At 47.7% G+C, this 16,283-nt stretch overlaps 1 protein-coding gene across 1 annotated transcript in view; it reads right to left on the bottom strand.

Annotated features, from left to right (window-relative positions):
- TMTC1 (transmembrane O-mannosyltransferase targeting cadherins 1) overlaps positions 1-16,283 on the bottom strand; it is a 163,444-nt gene that overhangs the window by 135,721 nt on the left and 11,440 nt on the right. The window contains 4 exon segments of the mRNA XM_075428669.1: positions 6,643-6,837; positions 8,831-9,007; positions 11,281-11,354; positions 13,047-13,224. Of these exon segments, the coding sequence (XP_075284784.1) occupies positions 6,643-6,837; positions 8,831-9,007; positions 11,281-11,354; positions 13,047-13,224 (624 nt within the window).

A 16,283-nucleotide genomic window follows, 5' to 3' on the forward strand; every position in this document is an offset into this window, starting at 1 on the left:
GACGATTCATGTACTATTGCTAGCAAGCATTTCCTAAAAAGAGAGGACACAGACACAGCAGTAGCCAGAGCCGCTGCTCGCACTCACAATGCAAAAATGGTCTAAAGGACTGAGTTCAGAGAAGAGCAGACCACAGGCCAAACCCACCTCTGCAATACACTTCTCCAAAGGGGGCCAAGCTTCATTTGTAATTTAAGCTTGCTAAATAGCAAGAATAGCAGAGCATTAGCAAACCTTCTGCAATTAAAAAAGAGCTTGAATTGCCACAGGAGAAGGATCCCATAGTTACCAGGATAACAATGACACTTCTCTCATCTGCCATCTTTCAACACGCACCGTGCCTTCCTAGGCCTTGGGACTCAGGGTCCTCCTACTTGTCTGCTGGGGTGAGACTGTGTTGTCCTATTCTCAGTTCAACTCTAAACATCAGTTCTCAAAAAAAAACCGCCTACGGCCAGCAACAAATCAGCACTTTGTCTTCTCTCCTTTCACCTGGAGGCAATCCAACACCAGCCTTTCCTCAGAGCACCACAGACTAGGAGCTCGCTCCTTCATTTTCAAAGCCTCACAACCCTCCGATGGTGACCAGTGAGAGAGGAAGGAAGGGAAAAGCCTAGGCTGGCTCCATCACTTCATGCTCCAGGTTAGCCATTTTGCTCTCCTACAGAAGAAAACCATTCTGACTGCTAGACTCCCAGACCTTTTTCACCACAGGCTGAATCCCAAACCAGGCCACTGTCCTGGAGTTTCCCCACTAGCTATTGCTGCGGCGTTTGCAAAGCCCTCTCTCCCTTCCTCGCTATCTTGCCGTTGCACAGCAAGGACCTTCTAGGCCAGCGACAAGTACCCAGGTTTTTCTTTTGCCGTGTGCTTGCCCCTGACCAAAGCAATGCCTTAATAACAGGTACCTCAGTGTTTCTCCGAGGCATGCAGTGCTTTTTACTGCTGGGCTTTATGTATGAACGCAACCACCGCCAACCCTCAGGGTGTGCGAGTGCAACTAAGAACAACTTCAACCAAAGAAAGTTGTACCAAATCTAACAGAAAGCGTCTTCCTCGCACTCCTATAATCCAAGCAGTTTCATATTCTGAGCCACACCTTCCTCTAAAATTCCCTCCAACAAATGCAAGAAAAGGTAAAGCTTGCACACACGAAATCCCGGCTCCAGGAAACCAGTCCCAGCATTCTGCGTGTACCGGCTATGGATCTCGGCAGCAGCATTACACTGCGTGGCAAGGGGAAGCATCAGAAACGCAGCTGAGACTTCTGCTTGTTGAACAAGAATCTCATGTGAAAGCAGAAACGCGCTATACTGTCAAATTAGCTAAAAAAAAAAAAATCATTGTTACACAAGAATTGGAAATATAAGTCCCCAGTGAGGAAAATCCAAATCGATACCAAGCAATGGCTATATAGTCAGACACTGTGTCCAGTTCTGGGCTCCCCAGTTCAAGAAAGACGAGGAGCTACTGGGGAGAGTCCAGCGGAGGGCTACGAGGATGAGGAGGGGACTGGAGCAGCTCTCCCGCGAGGAGAGGCTGAGGGAGCTGGGCTTGTTCAGCCTGGAGAAGAGAAGGCTGAGAGGGGACCTTAGAAATGCTTATAAATATCTGCAGGGTGGGTGTCAGGAGGATGGGGCCAGACTCTTTTCAGTGGTGCCCAGTGACAGGACAAGGGGCAATGGGCACAAACTGAAGCAGAGGAAGTTCCAGCTGAACATGAGGAAGAACTTCTTCCCTCTGAGAGTGACGGAGCCCTGGCCCAGGCTGCCCAGGGAGGCTGTGGAGTCTCCTTCTCTGGAGATATTCCAGACCCACCTGGACAAGGTCCTGTGCAGCCTGCTCTGGGTGACCCAGCTTCGGCAGGAGGGTTGGACTGGGTGACCCACAGAGGTCCCTTCCAACCCCGAACATTCTGTGATTCTGTGATTTTCCCCTCTTCTCCCTCCGCTCTTCCTTCACCCCGGAGAACAGCATCTGCTTCAGCTCAAACATGGACCACGCATGCTGCGCGGGGACGCCGGGAAGACACGTTATGACCTCAACATACTTTTCCTCATAGTCTATCAATCTTAGGGTTAGCGCAGCCATCCCTGGAATGCACCACATTCTGTAGAGCATTTCCACTTTTTCTCCCGTGCTACTGCAAGAGGAAACAACATTGCTGCCAGTTTAGTCATCAGATCACATTTATCCCTGCTATAGCCTTAAGGATTTCATTGAATTTTGGATCGATGGGGCTTTGTGTCTGGATCCCACGGTGCTAACGAGTAGCGAGCTCCCTCACTCTCTTTTGCACATACACAGGGATTTAAAGTTGATGCTGTTGGGCACAGCTCCAAGTACACCTGCTTCTTCTCTCATTCTGCGACTCGGCAAAAAATTAAATTAAAAAAACATGCAAAAAACTAATGCAACAGTTCATGTACATGAAAAATGGCTGCAGTCTATTGTCCAGTCTAAGGGAAGAGATTCACCAACAGCAGAGGCAAGAAAAATCAGTTTCTGGGTCACCAAACAGAGATTTCAGTTTCGTAAGTGTGCAAGCTATTGAGGAGTCTTGTTTTTCAAGAGGCTCATTCACAGAGCTCAGAATCATCAGGGTGATTAGGCAGTATGAGGGTGTCCACAGGCTGGACAGCATTTAGCAATGCTGAGTGTGAGGCACGTATCACATGGCATGACTATAACTATATGTAGCCTTGGAATTTTTTTTTTTAAAAAAAAGGTCAAAAAAGCAGATCTGTTTTCAGTGGGTTCAACAAATGAAGAAAATGAGAATGAGTGACAATAACTACGGACACAACTTGCACAAGGGACTGTAACAACTTGTTTTACATCTATCTTCCTTGTTAAACATGTTTATGGATCTAACAGAGTATCACTGGTGAGCAATGAGGTGTTGGCACTGATACTGCTTTTTAATAGGACACATACGTGTACATGCACTGTCATCGTGCAAGCACTGAAGCTCTGGCCTTGTCCCCAGCAGAAGCACAAGCCTGGTGTGACAGTTCCTGTCCGCCCTTCTTCATTTGTGTCATACGGGAGGGCACACACAGTCACAAGCCTCTTCCAGGTCTTCAGATTCAGGGAGATGGATCAAACTCAGCAGAGATCCTAGTTACCTTGTTTCACTAGTATCCGCCAGCATCCCCCAAAACCGCAATAAATCGCAGTGATAAAGCCTACAGTTTCACCCAGACTAACTCATTCCTTACTCCTGAAGGCACCCAGGACTGCAACCCACACAGTCACTGGATAGCCAACGGTAAGAGCAAGTGACAATAAAGAACAGAAATCTCTCCACACCAAGAATTTACGTAACTAGTTCCAGTTACTGCTAATTAGACTGGTTCCCTTAACTCCTCCATTACATTTTCCTGCATTTCTCAGTTAGCTCTAGTAGCAAGATATATAATAAACTATTATTAAATAGAAGCCTATCTGATCACATTACAAGTACTTAAAAGTATAGACTAAGCAGTGCACAGCTGTTTTATTCCAATGAAGACCTCACAGCTAGCAGCCTGGTGCACTAGATAAAGGTACCTGAAGCTACTTCACTGCGCCCAATCTGCCTCCAACTTTGGAGTTTTTGAAATGGTTAAAAACCTTTCCCCCTCCTTTTTTCCATGGAAGAAACCTGCACAAGTCAGAGAAACATCGATTACAGAGGAGAAATTGTGTAATTAATTTTGTATATTCGACACGAACTTCAATGTTTTTCCTTTTGTCTTTTTTCATCTACAGCAAGGATTTACTTTTTTTTTTTAAAGATGGATTTTATTTTAATAGAGCAATTGCCTTGAGTGCTTCCTACTACATATCACAAAATATGCTAATAGCACTAAAGAAAGACTGTGTACAGAGAGTATTTCAACTATTTTAACCCGTCCTGTGAAAGGAGTCAGCAAATGGAAGCAAGGAGAAGACCGCAGTCCTATGATCAGGTTGTGGTCCACAGACCTCCACGTGACGTGGACGTCATTTTGAGAGCCAGTGAGCTGCAACACATTTATTCGTGCTGTTCCATACTACTGCCAGCATGCTCCGTGTGGCTGAGGACTGAGTAGATCTCTTGAAATTACAAACGCTGCAGCAGCACATTTATTTTTTATAGTGACTAGCAAACATTGCTATTCAACAAGCAGGCACCGGTCAAATTGCCCAGGCTCTACAAGGCTGTCATTCCATGCAAAATGAAGTTATCCGGCCTTCACCTGTCTTCAGAGTAAACAGGAATTCAGAGCAAGGGATAAACTAGCAAAGAAGGTTGCCAACAGTGTTCAGAGCAGTTTCTTTCAAAGCAGCATCCATTAACCCATCCCAGGCTTTCTCCTGAGGCTCTCGGGCACAACTGTCACACAGCAAACCATCACACACCAGCCTGTCACAAGTGTGTTGTACACACTCATCGTCATTTGAAAGGGGAAGCCGAGGGGCTGACACCACGAGAGCCCCTTTTTAAAAAGAAAGCAGCTATGTACGTGTGGAGCTTGATTTGCCACGCGCAGAAATCCTTTGCAAGACTCGAAGAGGCAGCTGCTGAAAAGCAAGCGCCGGTTGGCAGCGTGGACGAGCTCCCTCCGAAGCCATCCCACGTGCAAGGTCTTTCCAACACAACTTCTGCAGCCTCTCCTGAAGGGGCTGGAACACCAGAGGCTTTCCCCTTGGTGTAAGAAAGGGACGTTCCCCAAAGCGGGGGCAGAGGAAGGGTGTCTGGAAAAAGTACAAAGCAAAGGAGGGAGGAAAAGGAGCAGTAGGAAGAAAGAGAAAAACAGGGTTATGTTGGGTTAAACCACCACAAGGTGAAAGAAACAAGGAACAAGAAGATGGAGCAAGACAGGAGACATTTTATATATTTATACTCTACACCGTAGTATCCATCACAGAAAATGGAAACAATACAAATATCAAAGAGCACTGAAAGAAACTTGGAGAGAGCAAAGGCCAGGAACAGCAGCTGCACCAGTGTCACGCTCAGGTTACTCCTCCCCACCACGTCCTAAACTCCAGAGGCAAGATGTTAAACGAGCCTTCTGGACAGTCCGGTCTGGCCTGGCGTATCAGAAGGCACCAGGGTAGCGCATGCTTTCTAACTGTGCTACTCATCTGGGGATACAGGAGGTGGGGAGAAAACAAACAAACAAACAATTTTGGAGGCCGTTCCCAAGGGCCAGAAGAGTCTCTGTGCCCGAGCAGGTGGCACTTACCGCCTCCGAGAGCCTTGACCCCTACCATTCTTGTGTGATGGGTTCCCACCAGGAGAGGCAACACCACCAAACTGAAACTCAAACCCTGACCACCCCCCGGTCAGATCAATCAGACAAAACACCTGCAGGGCAGAACCACTGAAACCACAGGTAGAGGAAACAGCCTCTGTGATCGGAGAAGTTATAGCTCTCACCTAACACCCATCTGCCAGCAATACTGACCCAGCAAGAAGATTCTTAAAGCCAAAACCAAACCCACAACAAGCAAACAGCTCCTACTGAACTTGTTGATGAGGGGTGCTATGTGGGAATGAAACCCTCCCTTTCCCAAGCTGCAGCAGAGCTTCAGGTGCCAACCATTAAACGATCAGAGAACTGCAGCAGGTAACTCCTGATCTCCTCCACAAACAAAACACTTTCTCCAAGGAGTAAGTAGTGCAGGGCAATTCACTACTACAGGTCTCCACATTAAATCCTACTGTGACTATTTTTGTAGTTAAATCCAGAAGTCAGCAACAAAGGGCAAACTGGGCAAGGGCCACCAAGCAGACTGTACAGAGGCCAAGGTGAAAAGAAAAAAGCCCCAGACGGTGGCACAGATGTACGGGGCGGCTGCTGAGTCGCCCACCAGGAACACTCTTACTAACTCGCTGCTGTTCCACAGTAGTAAGGGTGCCAAGCGCTGGTCCCGTGCCAGAGGACGGCCCCGAGTTACAGGAGAGCCCTTCCTTCCCCAGCGAGGGGCACCAGGAACACGCTGAGAACTGCGGGATGCAACTGGCAAACATCCTTGTTCCCACCTTACCGACAACCTCGTAATCCCCCAGCTCCCACCATTATAGGCACATTCCTAGACATAGAGCAGAAGCAGGCACCACCTCTGCTTTCATACATATACATAAACATGCATACACACACATTTACACGTATGTATATCCATGTGCAGAAACTACACCTACAAAAATGTCCATATAGCAACATATATATATATATCTCTCTCTATATCTAGCATCATCATATAATATGCTGCTCACACGGCACTCGCCTCACGTCAGGCGTTATTGCATACGTGCACACAGTCCCCCTCTTCTCACTCAAACTAGCATTAGAGTTTTGGCTTTCTCCATGGAGAAGCTGGGAAGAAGAGCAGTGCCTACCAACATCACATTAGGACAGACAGTCTCAGGACATGGACAGCCCTCAGATATTCTCCTCTTCCCAAGCAGAAATGCATTTTTCAATTCCCTCCTCTTGCTTCCCTTAACCTTCCTTCCACCTTCCCCTCTCTTCCCTCTCCAGTAGCACAATTACAGCACATTTCAGGATAAAAATGGCTAAAAAAGTGAACGGCTCGACATTTGAAAGCAGGATTTAAAGGTAAGGCTGCAAAGCAAACAGCAGCAGAGTGGCAGGTAGCCAGCAGTACCTCCGAATGGCCCACATGGCTCTGCCGGGCACGGAAAGGCCACCGCTCCGCGGCTCCTCGGGTGACGGCGGGTGGCAGGAGCTCCAGGCGCCCCGGTGAGCAAAGCGATGCTTCCCGTTCTCCCGGCCGGCCGGAGGGACCTGCAGCGAGGCCACGGGCTGCCGGGCAGGTCTCTGGTGGATCCCCCCATTTCTCCTGATTACGCATGCAGAGAAAAGGGGAGGGGGGAAAAAAAAAAAAAAAGAGGGGAAAGGGGAAAGAAAAGGATGTTAGGATTTTTATTTTTCACTCTTACTCATCAAAAGGTTGAACATTACGAAAACAGCACAACATGGCATCTAGCTACAACAGAGAACATTTTATTTAATCCAAAACACAAAGTCTTTGCACACTGGGAGGACAGGATTTATTAGTTCCTAACTAGATGTAGAGGAAGAGACCCGACAGCAACAGAAGATGAGCATTCCCGTGTCAAGCTGTCCTCTGGATCTCCGGTAGGATGGGAAGCGCTGTGAGGCAGACTATGGTGCCATTCCCAATTTTTCTCCTGTAGAAAATAATTGGTGTTCTGCCTCACTTAAACAGAAAATAAATCCATACAGGCTGGAGGAAGGAGCAGGAGGAGACGAGCTCCAGCAGCGTGTAGAAGGCTGCTGGTTTTCAGCTGCCCCCTAAAAAAAGTCAGAGAGAGTCATAAAGCCCCGAGCGCCACGGACAGACCAGAAAGTGGTCAATACAGGCAACCAGAGCAAATGTGAAAATGCCCCACATCTGGACTACAGACCTTCACTCCTGCAAGCTAAATAACTGCCACAGCTGGGCAAACATACGCCACGGAAGCAAAGAAATCAGCTGAAGAGGCCACTGGAATGTGAACCGATGGGAAGGGGGAGATGGAGGGGAGGGGGAAGAAGGAGGGCACCGCTTTGCCCCCGATCGATTAACGTTTGTGTTACATTTAGCCAGGCAGCTCCTGCAACGAGCCTGGCAGATTGCAAGTGTTCACCAGCGCGCCGGCTGCCAGTCCCCAGAAAGCTCCTTGCTGGCTCCCTGCCCACCGGTCACACTGCTACGCACGACTCCTCCAGTCAAAACTGGAGAAACCCTCTGCCCACCAGTTGCACCCGCCCTCCGACCGCGACCGCTGCTGGAGGGAGGGCAGGTGGACCCGAAACGCGGTCCCTGCCCCATCCCCTGCCCCATCGGGACCTGGAGGAAGGGGCTGGAACGGGAGGGAAGCCAGGATGCCTCCGGAAGAGGAGAGTCCCTCTGCTCCTCCCTGCATTTGCCGCTCTCACGTTGTGCCAGCTCTGGCGCTCCAAAAACCCATCTGGGAGCTGATTTAATTCACTACTGCAGAAACACGAACCCAGCGTCCTTTTTTTTTTCTAACCCAGATACACGAGCTCCCGCAGGGGTGTGCCAGGCTCCAGAGCCCGCGGGGCAGCACCGGGGGGATACGAGCAGCGATGGAGGAGCGAGACCCCCCCTTCTCAGCGGCAGTAAGCTCGCCGACAGATCGGCACCGGGTACGGTTTGCGAGAGAAATGGATAAAAAGCAGCTTCCATCAAACAAAAGACTTCTGACTTTTAATGGAGATGAAGACTAGCATAGTTATTTGTGACAGTAAGCAGGGGAGGGATACAAACTTCAAAGTGTTTGATTTTTCTCCAGTGACTGCCGAGAGTGGCTAATTATTCCAATCATTCCAGAACTGGCCGGATATTTTCCCTCTTTTTCCATTCCATAAGGATAGAAGGGATCAAATCTGATTTTACAACTAAATATTACATGATATTTCTACAACCATGACATTATGACTGAATAATCAAGCAGATGTTGCAAATGGAAGGAGTTCATCCAGAGAAATTTTCAGACGTTGACGCTTCAGTCGGAACTCCCACAGAAGAAACAAATGTTAGCCCTGCCAGAGTGAACCGAGCATTTTAGACAGCAGCTCTTCACATCTCATCTACCCAGCAAAAGTCCTCAGGCAGCAGTAGAGTAACAAAAAAAAGAGAGAAAAAAACCAGAATGAAACCTTGGTGTCCTCCAAACTTGTCAAATGTCTGACATTTAATTCAGAGGGGCAAGTCCACCACCCACAGCGCTGTATATAATGATATATATTTTGCACACACAGGTGGTAACAGTTGAAAAGCAGAGTGAGCATCGCAAGTTACTTACAGTCTGAGTCCATTGCAGGAGAGGGAAAAGAAGTCATAAACCAAGCACACCCCAAACACAGTGACTCCAGTTTCTTTCACCAGCATTGCACACGTCCCGAGGAATAAACTGAGCAGCAAAAAGAACGGGGAGGCGGTGGGAGGGAAATGTTCCCCAACATAAAGCTGATCCACGCTCCTGAAAAACAGATTTGACATAAATGTTTTAACTTCTCTCTCATTTTCGTGTTTACTACATTCACACAAATATTGAGTCACTTTTCCTAAATTTCTTCAGAAGCTGGCAATAAGTGACACGAGCAGCCTACACCGCGCGCTGGTAAATGAGAAAAGGTTTTGACACAGGACAAGAAGGGAAAACATGGATTTTGAGAGGTGCACCAAGAATTTGAGCAGAGAAGGGAAAAAAAGACAAGCAGAAAGATAAAGCAGACTTGAAACAGTCAGAGGAAGGCAGAGTAAGTACAAAGAGAAAAAGGGCAGAAAAACACCTGCTTTGCGTCATCTAGAACACACACATTTATTTCTCCTTACGTGACAACACGCACTACACAAGCAAAAATTCCTCCATCCCACCCACACTCCCCTGAGTCAAAGACGTGTCCTAATCATTAACAGACTGGGCAGCCAGCCTGTACGAGAGGGAAGAAGGTAAGAAAGAACCAGAACCGAACAAGCCAGCAGCGTGCCCTGGCTGCCAAGAAGGCCAATGGGATCCTGGGGTGCATCAAGAGGAGCGTGGCCAGCAGGTCGAGGGAGGTTCTCCTTCCCCTCTGCTCTGCCCTGGTGAGGCCCCATCTGCAGTGCTGTGTCCAGTTCTGGGCTCCCCAGTTCAAGAAAGATGAGGAGCTACTGGAAAGAGTCCAGCAGAGGGCTACGAGGATGAGGAGGGGACTGGAACACCTCTCCTATGAGGAGAGGCTGAGGGAGCTGGGCTTGTTCAGCCTGGAGAAGAGAAGGCTGAGAGGGGACCTTAGAAATGCTTATAAATATCTGCAGGGTGGGTGTCAGGAGGATGGGGCCAGACTCTTTTCAGTGGTGCCCAGCGACAGGACAAGGGGCAACGGGCACAAACTGAGGCAGAGGAAGCTCCAGCTGAACATGAGGAAGAACTTCTTCCCTCTGAGGGTGACGGAGCCCTGGCCCAGGCTGCCCAGGGAGGCTGTGGAGTCTCCTTCTCTGGAGATATTCCAGCCCCGCCTGGACAAGGTCCTGTGCAGCCTGCTGTAGGTGACCCTGCTTCGGCAGGGGGTTGGACTGGGTGACCCACAGAGGTCCCTTCCAACCCCGACCATTCTGTCATTCTGTGATTACTATTTGGTCACTACCAATTTTACAGCTTTGAACCCTGATGAAAACAGCGTTGCAGATTTGTGGCAAATATGCCAAGAGGGACATAAGCAGTTTGTTTCCAAGCAGCCATAACAACCCAGTGCTATTCCTGAATGAAACAACAATGCAAAAGGGGCAGAAAACCCATCTGAGTAAAGCTATTTCTTTATCTATATGTGTTCAGTCACAGTTTTAGGACACAGACCAGCAAACGGCGCCAAGTTTTCATCCGAAACAGATGACTAACGGTCTAGACGCAACCCTGAGCTCTCCCAGCCCGGTATCTGGAGTCCCACAGTCACAGCACATATTTCAGAGGCAGGCATGTGTCTGTCCTTCACCCTACAGACAGACCATTTGCTGTCCGTCAAAAACTTTTCTGTAGAATTTTTAGCTCCAACTCTACAAGCCCTTCCCTGGCGTACGGTCAGCTGTAATGTCAATGGAAGAGGGGAACCTAAACGCTGAGCTCTCTTTTCATGTTTATGTGTTCTCATAATCACAGAATCACAGAATGGTGGGGGTTGGAAGGGACCTCTGTGGGTCACCCAGTCCAACCCCCTGCCGAAGCAGGGTCACCCAGAGCAGGCTGCACAGCACCGCGTCCAGGCGGGTCTTGAGTATCTCCAGAGAAGGAGACTCCACAGCCTCCCTGGGCAGCCTGGGCCAGGGCTCCGTCACCCTCAGAGGGAAGAGGTTCTTCCTCATGTTCAGCTGGAACTTCCTCTGCTTCAGTTTGTGCCCGTTGCCCCTTGTCCTGTCACTGGGCACCACTGAAAAGAGTCTGGCCCCGTCCTCCTGACACCCACCCTGCAGATATTTATAAGCATTTCTAAGGTCCCCTCTCAGCCTTCTCTTCTCCAGGCTGAACAAGCCCAGTTCCCTCAGCCTCCCCTCGCAGGAGAGATGCTCCAGTCCCCTCACCATCCTTGTAGCCCTCTAAGCGTCACTTCTTCAGCACTGCAGCTGGAAGCAGGGGCCAGGGCACCTACAGACAGCAGTGCCGGGGGAAGTACCTCTGCCGGCAGCTAACAACTGACGGGTGTCCCATTTCCCCACCCCCCCCCTAAGACTAGAGCATCTCACCGTACGATCACCCCCGACAGCGAGGATCCATACCTATTATAGGAGAGAAAAGCCAACAGAAAGAGTAGACAGGCTAGGACGTCCGCTCTGCCTACTATACCTGTTACCTAGAAGCAAGAGAGACACACAGGTGTAAAAGCACATCTATCCAAAGGCACGCGCGTTCAGCGACTGCTTCACCTGCTGCTATTAAAAGCTTTTTATCTTCCAGTGTTGCCCTCCCTCCGCACACTAAAACAGCGTAGGACACGCTTAGTTTGTCCGCTGCACTTCTCACTTGGCAAAACAAATGAGAACACCAACAGTTAAGCCATCCTTGACTTTCTTAAATTATTAATAAAGTTGCATAGAGAAATGCCAGTTTTAGGGATCTGTTTTAATTCTGTATAATAAGGATCAAATGAGAAACGCATCCAACTCCCAGCACTGAGATTTGTTACAAAAAAAAAACAGACTAAAGAAAGAGCAACTCTTTGGAGAAGATTCGTTATATAGGAATGAGTTAATAATTAATATTTGAATAAACTTCATCACCAAAAAGTGATGAGTGGTATGTAATTTACTATCTTTCTGAATAATCTGAGTTTGTGAGCGTTTTTTCTACATAGTAATTAATCAAATCTTTTTATAAGAAAAGGAATACTGAAGAAGAATGTATAAACACTCTTTTTACAAACTATTTCAATATTCCATTTCATAAAGATCTAAAAACTGCCCATAATGCAAATAAAAGGCCCTTTGAAATTCTGCCTCTTTTGAGATTACATAATTAAGATACATTCAGCGCTCTGGCATTTATTTTAACCTTTTTAAGTTCTAACCCAGACAAAAATAGATTCAAAGAGTGCCTCTTCTAAAACCTCCCCGATAATATAAAGCTGTATTATCCAAAGGAGCCTGGCTGATGAGTTCACATTCAACAGCACAGGGAGCAACTGTAAAGCTCGTGGCTTTTTCTTATTAAGGCAATCTCTCCTCCAAAGTTCTCAGCCGCAGCAGCAGTTTCCCTCGCTCATTTACAAAGGCTCCTAACGAGAGCGTGTGATGTCAACGGTATCGCAGCTAACGAGCGTGTTTCCTTTTTTAAGTACAGATAGCTAAGCCTTGCATCTCCCTCTCAAAGACAGCAAGATGCATTTTACCTACACAAGTGTCTCCCCCACGCTAAAAGACTGCAGTTTGGGTGTGAGCATGTCTTTTAAAAGTTTCCTTCTCAGGAACAGAAAAAACTCCAACTCGAGCTGTTGCTCTGTAAATCCACCACGACGTTTATTAAGCTCACAGTTTTTTTCTGAAGACGATGCTCCAAGCTTTCAATTGAAATCAATATAAATTAATCCACGGGTCACATCACCTCTATCTGAGCCATCTCCTCCAGAACACACACCAGTGCTCCCTTCTCTTTTTCTCCCTTAAACTGATGACGATAGGAGATGACTGAAGGCATGCAACAATATCCCAGCAGGAGAGCGCGGCCTCACCGAGGCCTTTGGTTTCAGAAGGCTCGACATTTTCATTAGCTGACTGCCTGTCCGTTTATTCCCAGCATCGCTGATTAGGACCATCGACAAGAATTTAGTGCCGGGGCAGAAAGATGGCAAGTATGAATACACTTCTTTCTTAATGACTCCTGCGAATTATTTTAAATACAGTATATTCTCACCTTTGCTCCTCCACAGCAAAAATCACAAGTACCATATTCTGTATGAGTCAGAGGTTTCTTTAAAAAAAAAAAAAAAATTTAAAATATGCGCTTTTAGCTTCTGTGTCACCTTGTTTTTTTGGTGTCACATACTTACAGCCTCGGTGTGAATAGGATGCACAGCAAAGAACAGCGCCGTGACAAAAGCAAGTCGGCAGTCCTTGAACACAGCTTTGTCACAAGTGTACATCAGCACAAGGGTCACCAGACAGTGTAAAATCACGTTCACCGCGTGGAAGTAGAAGGGGTTCATGCCAGCCAGCAAGACGTTTAACCTGTAAGGAAACAAAACGGAACCATTATCGGACTGCGGAGGTCTCATAATAGCAGGACATCTTGCAAATACTCTAAATGATGCTTTTTGCCCAATCTGCAGCCTTCTAAGTGCTATTAAACTAATTAGTGAAAATCACTTTGCGCTTCTGGTTTATCTGATTAAAGAGAAACCACTTCCCCAGTTTTTCCAGTATGAGGTTGAATTTGCCAACCTTCTTGACCCAGAGGTGGGAGAGGCTCGCGCCCTCCCGGTACAGTTTACTGCCACGAGGCGATGTCTCTGCTTCCTTAGCAGCAAACACCACCGGCCAACATGAGCAGCACGGCACTCGTCCCGCCTCCCTGCTGGCACCTTCTGCGGCTGTCGCAGCCACGCGGCAGCTTTACAATACGAGTAGTTATTTTCTACTACAGAATAGATGCTCTCACTTGGGAACAGCCTAGACAAGGGCTCGGTAAGGGGCTGGAGCATCTGCTCGGCATTACAGGCGCACTGATTCCCGTCTAACTTTCCAAGGACTTTCACTTCCTGCAGGTTAAGCGTTTCTTTAAATGCTTTCTGACATCAGGACTACACTAAGAAGCTGGTCTAACAGTTACCAGCATTTTTATAAGGACATTGATGCTAAAAATAAGTTAGTTAACATCGCCCTCGACTCAACGAGACAATCAGGGTTCATCATTCGTGTCGGTCATAAAAGAAAAACATAACAAGCTGTTCTGACATTTGTTTTACAGCATGCATTAACACACTTTTCTGGACACTGTTTTTTCACAGCCAGCTTGCTCAACAGCTGCTGACAGGCGTTGCCTTACATGCAGTCACAGATAACTCGTCTCTCTTTAGAATTAACTGCATCTGTACCTTTGGACAAACAGATATAAACAGACACATCCACACGCACATACACACGGCGTCTCTGTCGAGGGAAGGCTCCATATATGAACAAGGAATTTGGAAGTACCAATGTTAAAGGCCATTTAAAAAAAAACAATAGGCAAGACACTCCGTGAAATATTTAGATTGTTTTGTTTTCCTTTTTAAATGATACTGGGGTCCTTGAAAGAAAGCAGGGAATTTGGTTTTTAAATTTTCCTTTACTCATGCTGCTTGCAGAGATCACAATTAAGACAAGATAATCCTCCATTTGACATCATAATAATTTCCATTATAACTGACTGACAGAGTTTTACAGTGCTCTGAAATACTACTAAAATGAGGATCAAACTGTTTTCTCATTCTAAAAAAAGTGCAAATAAAGGACAGATCTTCCTGAAATTTTCATGGTACTATGCACTTGAGAAGGATAAGTTTCTAGTATTTACTTTAGGGACAAGCTTGTAAAAAATAAATCAGTATGTAACACTTGGAAATTTTGGCAATATAAGTAGAGATTTATTTTTACCTTACTGTCCCAAATGCCTTTAGATTACACGCAAGAAGATAATTAAAAGAAGGTAATGAAAAGACTGCTTTAATTTTGGTCATCTTCAGATGCCCACTTGCTTCATGAAGAGTTCATGCTATTATCCCATACTGACTCAATCTAAATATTCTCAACGCAGCTGTAAACACGCCGAAGGGTCCGTAACCCTTCCTGTCGTTACCAACAGACTCCAGGTCTCCCACAACACTCAGGACACAACAGCAAAGCCACCGAGTAGTTGCTACTACTGCCAGCACCAGAGGTTTTTTTGCAAGACAGAGGAGGTGCGGTGTGTCTGTGAAGGCCAGACAACATATGCTTTTTATAAATACCCTTCACATTCCTTACTTATAAGCAACAGAGTTGCTATCTGTCCTGGGCTGCATTTTCCAGGCCAATCTAACTTTACCAGACCCGGAGTCTTACCCGCGCATTCCTGCCCTGCTCCCACCGGACTTTGCGTTTGTGGAGGCAACAGCTGAAACCCAGAGAGCTTGGGAAAAGTGAGATTTTAGCATGACTTGCCCCCTTCCTTTGACACATGGGTTGACACAGGTACATTTTAACAAGACGTCAGTCTGTGTGGTTCAAGAACACATGAGGAGTTGGGGCTTTTCTTCCCCCCCCCCCCCCCCCATTTCTCCCGCAAGCCACTTCAGGGCAGCAGCATCCATCCCTTTCCACCCCTCTCCCTCTCTTCTGCCAGCACAGAACGACACACCACGGCAAACGGGAGCAGCAGGCACCCAGCCCGAGTTTCAGCAGCAGCCCCCGGGCCAGCACGTGGCCACCCTGCCCCAACGGAGCCACAGCCCAGAGGCACCCGTGGGTGCCTGCAAGGGCAGGGCCTGCACCGGCAGGACTCGCTCTTTACAGAGCTGAATCATTGCTGGCTGAAAAGCAGGCAGATGGAACACAACCATCACCATCACAGAATGACAGAACGGTTGGGGTTGGAAGGGACCTCTGTGGGTCACCCAGTCCAACCCCCTGCCGAAGCAGGGTCACCCAGAGCAGGCTGCACAGGACCTTGTCCAGGTGGGGTTTGAATATCTCCAGAGAAGGAGACTCCACAGCCTCCCTGGGCAGCCTGTGCCAGGGCTCCGTCACCCTCAGAGGGAAGAAGTTCTTCCTCATGTTCAGCTGGAGCTTCCTCTGCTTCAGTTTGTGCCCATTGCCCCCCCCCCCACTAAGTGCCAAAGTGTGCTCTGGCAACCTGATTTCTGGAGAAAGCAGACATGGGCAGGCGAGGACAGCAAGGACAAGTGCTCAGGCTACCAGGTGATACCAACCCGTTCACCAAAACGTGAGAGACTCTTCTTTATTTACTTATCTGGCCAAGGTGTGAGGGCCAACCACTAAAAACATGACATCTGACAACCTTATTGAGAAAAAAAAAAATCTTTCATTAGTCTCCACGCATCACGTCTGATCACTTCCCACCCTGAGAAACAGGTCTACTGGCAGGAGACAGAGAACCTGGTCGGGGACAGATCTTCCCGCTCTCGTCAGGTCACCTATCGCAAAGGCAGGGTGTGCTCGTCACACCCCTTCTGGAGGCAAACATCAGGTCAAAAAAGGCTTGTGAACAGCGAACTACCTGATGTAAGTTACCGAAAACAGTTACATAA

This window comes from Opisthocomus hoazin, chromosome 8, assembly GCF_030867145.1.
Source record: "Opisthocomus hoazin isolate bOpiHoa1 chromosome 8, bOpiHoa1.hap1, whole genome shotgun sequence".
Lineage (NCBI taxonomy): Eukaryota > Metazoa > Chordata > Aves > Opisthocomiformes > Opisthocomidae > Opisthocomus > Opisthocomus hoazin.